The 5,866-nt window shown below is 64.8% G+C and overlaps 1 protein-coding gene across 2 annotated transcripts; it reads left to right on the top strand.

Moving 5' to 3' along the window:
* The first annotated feature begins 899 nt into the window (after positions 1-899).
* Positions 900-3,804, top strand: RASSF7 (Ras association domain family member 7). 2 transcript variants are annotated; one of them, XM_042958260.1, is made up of 6 exons: positions 901-1,052; positions 1,704-1,834; positions 2,081-2,793; positions 2,932-3,060; positions 3,138-3,219; positions 3,301-3,804. In XM_042958260.1, the coding sequence occupies exons 2-6, from the start codon at positions 1,711-1,713 to the stop codon at positions 3,330-3,332; spliced, it is 1,080 nt and encodes a 359-aa protein (XP_042814194.1). In that variant the 5' UTR covers positions 901-1,052; positions 1,704-1,710; the 3' UTR covers positions 3,333-3,804. The 2 variants fall into 2 exon arrangements, with proteins under 2 accessions (XP_042814193.1, XP_042814194.1); XM_042958259.1 differs by having other exon boundaries at positions 900-1,052; positions 3,138-3,804.
* The last annotated feature ends 2,062 nt before the right edge of the window (positions 3,805-5,866 follow it).

The raw sequence follows: 5,866 nt of genomic DNA, 5'->3' as shown, positions 1-5,866 counted from the left end.
TTTTCTCTTTTCTTTTCTTTTTCTTTTCTCTTTTCTTTCTTTCTTTCTTTCTTTCTTTCTTTCTTTCTTTCTTTCTTTCTTTCTTTCTTTTATTCATTCATTCACTCATTCATTCAGACTCTCAACTTCGCGTTTTTGTAGGACTTCCTGTGCCGCGGAACATACAGGCTGGCAGGAGGACCCCCGTGGCAGAAACAGGGCTCTGAATGCCTGGTCCACAGACAGCATTGAGGCTGTGAGGCACCCTGGCTGCCGAGCTGGCTTGGGTCCTACCAGGCCGGAGTGTGCCCGCGGGCGTCCACAACTCGAGAGGGCACCGAGCTCCACTGGGGGCAGGCAGGGGTGGGGGAAAAGAGCCCAGGGTCTATGTCTTGCTTTGTCCCCAGCAACCTGAAGGCGGCCTTCTCCCCTCACCAGGATTGCCAACCTGGCTGCAGTGGCCCGCCAGCTCCACCTCCCTCCCGCGGGGGCTCACGGTTCCCCGACCCCTGTGCGTCCCGACGACGCGCCCTAAGGGAGCAAGGTCGGTGGGGCCCTGGCCTTGGGGACCCCGGTGCCCCTCTCGGCGCAGAAGCTGCAGGGTCCCAGGCCGGCGCTCCCTCTCTAGGCAAAAGACTCATCAGACTGGGAGGTTTCTGAGGAGGTCGGCCCGGGAGCGGAGCCAGACACCTGTCCCACGCGCCGCCCGGGGGCCAGGGACGCGCTTCCGCGTAGTTCGCGGTCCTCAGGCGTGCGTGGACCAGGCTCGGCCCGCCCCTCCGCGCTGCCGAGCTCCGCCCACACCTGGGCGCCGCTGAGGGCGGGGCGGGCGGGGAGCCAATGGGAGGGGCGGGGCTCAGAGAGGTAGCCAATGGGCGTGGGCGCGGGGCGGACGAGGCGATAGTGGGAACCAATGGGGGCGCTAGGGGCGGGGCGCTCGGGCTGCGGGCCAATGGAGCTGCGGGCCGGGGCTCGCCCGCCGCGCTGGAGGCGGCAGGTTGCGGCGGCGACGGCGCCGGCCGCCGGGAAGCAGCCAGTTCGAGCCTAGGGCCGGGAGGCCGGCGAGCGCCCAGGTGAGAAGCGCAGGGCCCCAGATCCTCCCGAGTGCGGGGCACGGCCCTGGGCGGCAACTCCGACGGAGGGGCGCGGGCTGGGCGGCCGTGGGGGGCCCCGCAGCACCTGCAACGGCCCCCGCCGCACAGACGGCAAGCGCGGCGGCTGTGGGGAGCGGGAAGGGGGCTGCCCGCGCCGGCAGGGACCGCCCAGGCGCGGTTCCGTGCCTCCGGAGGGCCGAGGTCTGCGTCTCGGGCGAGGGGGCGTTCCCATGGCAGAGGGAAGCCGTGTTTTCGTGAGGGCGCCCTTGGGTGCCTGAGGACGGCGTCCCGTGGGAGGGGCAGTGCCCTTCGAGCCAGGTGACTGGGGAGGCAGGAAGTCCTGGATCTGGTTAATGATTCGCCTCGTTCCGGGATTGGGGTGAGGCGAGAGGAGGCCGGGCAGTGGAGGAGCCTCAAAGTGCCCCTTGAGGGCGGACTGGTTCCCCCTGCCGGGGGTGGGGGGGGGGTGGGTCTCCACTACTCCCACCCCAAGAATGTGTGGCCTAAGGGTGGGGCTGGGCACAGGAGAGCGGGGCTGACGTCAGGGGGGACAGTAACCCTGAGCCAGTTCTGGGGGAAGAGAGGAGAGCCAGGCTGGGCCTGACTCTGTGGCCTTCATCGTCCGTGCAGGAAAGGGATGCTGTCAGGGCTAGCAGCCATGGAGCTGAAGGTGTGGGTGGATGGCATACAGCGCGTGGTCTGTGGGGTCTCAGAGCAGACCACCTGTCAGGAAGTGGTCATCGCGCTGGCCCAAGCAATAGGTGAGTCCTTTCCGGCACAGATGGCCCAGCAGGTGCACCTGAGACTGGGCCTGCTCCTATGGCCCCTTTCCCCCAAGGAGGGTGGGGCTGCTTGCTGATCCCTGTTGCTCTCCCTCAACTTCTCAAGCCAGGTAGATGGAGGGTGGGGGGGAATCTAGGCTGACCCCTCGCCTCCTACCCCACTTCTCAAGCCAGGTGGATGGAGGGTGGAGGGAATCTAGGCTGACCCCTCTCCTCCTACCCCAGGCCAGACGGGCCGCTTTGTGCTCGTGCAGCGTCTCAGGGAGAAGGAACGGCAGCTGCTGCCCCAGGAGTGTCCAGTGGGTGCCCAGGCCACCTGTGGACAGTTTGCCAGTGATGTCCAGTTTGTCCTGAGGCGGACAGGGCCCAGCCTCGCAGGAAGGCCCTCCTCAGACAGCTGCCCACCTCCTGAACGCTGCCCAGTCCGGGCCAGCCTCCCCCCGAAGCCACGGCCAGCCCTGGGCCACGAGCCCCGCAAAGCACTGACCTTCAGCCTTGGGTGCCCTGGGCTGGCCCCCATCCCTGCGCTGCCCGAGCCTGTGGCCCCCGTAGCACCAATGCCAGGCTCCTGTGCAGACCTGCAGGGCCTGGAGCGAAGGGTGCGGAGGAACGCACTGGAGCTGGGTCAGGAGGCCTTCTGGGAGCAGGAGCTCAGGCGGGAGCAGGTGCGGGAGCGTGAGGGGCAGGCACGCCTGCAAGCCCTGAGCGCCGCCACTGCCGAGCACGCCGCCCGGCTGCAGGCCCTGGATGCCCAGGCCCGTGCCCTGGAGGCTGAACTCCATCTGGCCTCAGAGGCCCCCGGGCCCCCCTCACCCACGGCATCTGCCACCGAACGCCTGCGCCAGGACCTGGCCGTCCAGGAGCGGCAGAGCGCGGAGGTGCAGGGCAGCCTGGCCCTGGTCAGCAGGGCTCTGGAGGCTGCCGAGCGTGCCCTGCAGGTAAGCCCCCCTGGGCCCCGAGCGCCTGCTGACGTCCCCAGCATGGGCAGCTTGGGGGGTGGGTGTCAGGGTGTGACCAGGGGGAGCATGAGTCCGTGGAGCCCTGCGGCCGTCTCCTGAGGGTGCCCTGTGCCCCAGGCCCAGGCCCAGGAACTAGAGGAGCTGAACCGGGAGCTCCGCCAGTGTAACCTGCAGCAGTTCATCCAGCAGACGGGGGCTGCGCCGCCACCACCCCCGCAGCCAGATGGGGGCCCCCCTGGCACACAGGTCAGCGCCGTTCTGGAGGGAGGTTGGGTGGCAGGGGAGGCCTGGCCCAGTCCTAAGCTGATCTGCTCTCCCCATAGGATCTTCTGCCTCTGGCCAGAGAAGAGCCTTTCACCAGAACCTCCCACGGTCCTGCTCTAGTGTCCAGCCTGAGCCCAGAGAGTATGTCTGTCCCCCCCATTCTGGGTGGGTCAGGGTTCTCCTGTGGCCTCCTCAGTCCCTCAGCCTGTGTCCTCCCCACAGTTGTCCCCATGAGGCAGAACTCCTGGAGGTAGCAGCTCTTGCCCCAGAATGGACATCCACTGCCAGCCCAGCCCTGGGCTCCCATGACATGAGCGTGGGCAGCCAAGGCGGGGCCCGACTTGGACAACAGCAGCATCAGGGGTCCCAGAGGGTTTATTGCCCATGTAGTGGGAAGGCCTGATGCCCTGGGCCTGAGACGGAATGCCTCAGAGCCCAGGGGGTTCTGCTCTGGGGGGCAGCGGGAGGCTGAGGGTGCTTGCCCTAGTCCTTGCCAAGTCTGCCGGCCCCTTGGAGAAGCAGGGGGCACGACCGGCTCAGAATTCGCTAGGCCCCAAAGGCCACGGCTCCTTGTAGGGGATGGGAGATGATATGTGGACACTGCTCAACTCTGGGTGTGTGCTTGCATGTGGGAAGTGTCCTTCATCACACGTGTGCACACACACACACAGGTATGCTGCCTCCCCTACCCTGACCCTAAAGCCTCAATAAACTGCCCCAAATGGCTCGACTGTGTCCCAAGGTTGCACCGGACAGCGTCTGTGGGGCCTGAAACTGAGACTGGCTGGGGTCACTGGGCAGTATCCCCAAGCTACCCGGGGCTGACCGCAACTGGGGCTCTTGAGCAGGGCGTCTCCCAGGGGCCAGCGGTCAGCTGGGCCTAAAGCCTGGGGGCATTTGTGGGGCCTCGCCTTTCAGGCTGCTCTGCCCGCCCTCCCCCAGGGGCTCTCCTTGGCAGCGCAAGCCTGGGGTTGAAAGTTGGACAGTACGGGGCTTGCAGCAGCCTCAGCCCCGGCCCGGGTTCCTGTGTGGACCTCTCGTCTGCCTGGTTCCCCTCTTCTGGCCTAACCCTCAGCAGGAGCAGGAACTGCCACCCCATCTGGGGTGGCTCCTGGACATGGGGACTTAAGGACATGCCAGACCTGCCTGTCAAGTTTACTGAGAGCTTGTGGGGGCAGCTCCCCAGACTCCTGATCGGCCAGGACCAAGGAAGCGGCAGCCCTGCCCAGAGGAGCTTTGTAGGCCCCATGAGGGTGTGGCTGCCCAGCCTTCCCGAGGGCCCCCCTGCTTCCCAGCTGGATGTGAAGCCTCAGCTGTGTGCCTGCGGCCTCCAAATTAGGGCAGAGTGACGTCCAGGCCACAGTCCTGGTCCTGGTCCTGCAGTCGCACCTCTGAGCACAGTGGCTGAGACTGGAGCTCTTTGTGGTGGTCAGAACCCAGGTGCTCAGTGCAGCCACAGGCGTGGGGAACAGGAGAGGGGGGCATCCTAGATGATGGGGGTCTTTGTGCTGAGTTTGGGGGTTGGCAACTGTGGGACAGACTCAGCCTTCTGGAGTGGCCCCTGAGCTGGGCCTGGTGTTCCCCACTTCCTTTGGGGCCGACCACGGGGGACATGAAGTCCTGAGTACAAGGAGCAAGGAAGCCACCAAGAGGCAATGCCACCTTGAGGGCACAGCTTGGGGTGGGGGTGGGGGGCAACTAGGACTGGGCACTTCCTGCCCAAGGTGGAACAGGATAGGGAGCGAATGGCCAGGCCAGGCAGCAGCAGGGGGCTCCTCACTCTAGAGCCCCCAGCCCTAACCCAGCTCCCACCTGAGCTCACTGCCCACCTCACAGCAGCCCATTCCAGACAGGGCTAAGCAAACAGGCACGTGGGATATAGTCTGGAATGCAAATGCTGACTGTGCTGTGTCCTGGGTGAGAGGGCTGGGGCCACGGGCAATCAGCACCAGGCTCCAGGGGTCTGCTCTCCCCGCCCGCAGCCCTACCTGTGTGCAGAAGGGCTAGGTGTGCCCCAGGAGGCTTGTCCTGAGCCCCAACACAGGGTCATCTCTCAAGCTGAGTGCACTGGCCAGCAGAGGGCAAAGCCAGGTGCCATCTGGAGACGAGGCCGCGCCCTCCCAGGGTTATCTGCTCTCCCACCAACCAAAGGGACGTAGGCCTGGTGCTCACAGAGCTCACCCCACCCCTCCGCCAGGCTCCTGCGTCTGTTTTCAGGGAACGCCTGTTCAGAAGCCGTTTCCAGGGACCTGTCCCCGGTGTGCTGCTGGTTGAGGAAGCTGATGAGCCCTCTTTTGAACCTTGGAGGGGTCCTCAGGTAGCACCTGTGCTCTAGGGTGGGGAAAGGGACAGAACCTTTTTCCTCTAGGTGTTCCAGGAGGACAAAATCCCACATCCCCAAGAAGTTGCCAGAAGTGCTTCAAATCACTAAGCAAACCTTGGAGTTGCTGAAGTTTACTTTTGAGCTTTAAACTGTACTTTGAAAACAATGATGTGAGTTATGTTGAGGTAAGAAGAGGCCCAGCTCCCACACACACAAACACACACATCAGTCCATGGCAGGGCAGGTCCAGGCCAGGCCAGCTCCCCAGGCAAGCCTGCTGTGAGTACACAGGCAGCCATCATCACGAGTCTCTGGAGGGCCAGGCTGTGTTGGGGGCTTGCACTGGAGCCCCTCCTGACCTCAGGGTTCTTGCTCCCCCCCCCAGTGCAAAAGTGGCCTTTTGGGTTGGCTGAGAACACCGGGGCTCACTGAAGGGTCACCCACAGCAAGCCATTGCCCTGTGGC

This window comes from Panthera tigris, chromosome D1 (genome assembly GCF_018350195.1).
Source record: "Panthera tigris isolate Pti1 chromosome D1, P.tigris_Pti1_mat1.1, whole genome shotgun sequence".
NCBI classification, from domain to species: domain Eukaryota; kingdom Metazoa; phylum Chordata; class Mammalia; order Carnivora; family Felidae; genus Panthera; species Panthera tigris.
This window is presented reverse-complemented; position numbering and strand designations above follow the sequence as displayed.

Bases quoted from the DNA above. Each gene is read 5' to 3' on its own strand.
- RASSF7 (XM_042958259.1), top strand. From the start codon at position 1,711: ATGCTGTCAGGGCTAGCAGCCATGGAGCTGAAGGTGTGGGTGGATGGC. The intron at 1,835-2,080 runs GTGAGTCCTTTC...CTCCTACCCCAG, and splicing joins CGCGCTGGCCCAAGCAATAG to GCCAGACGGGCCGCTTTGTG. The intron at 2,794-2,931 runs GTAAGCCCCCCT...CCTGTGCCCCAG, and splicing joins CTGCCGAGCGTGCCCTGCAG to GCCCAGGCCCAGGAACTAGA.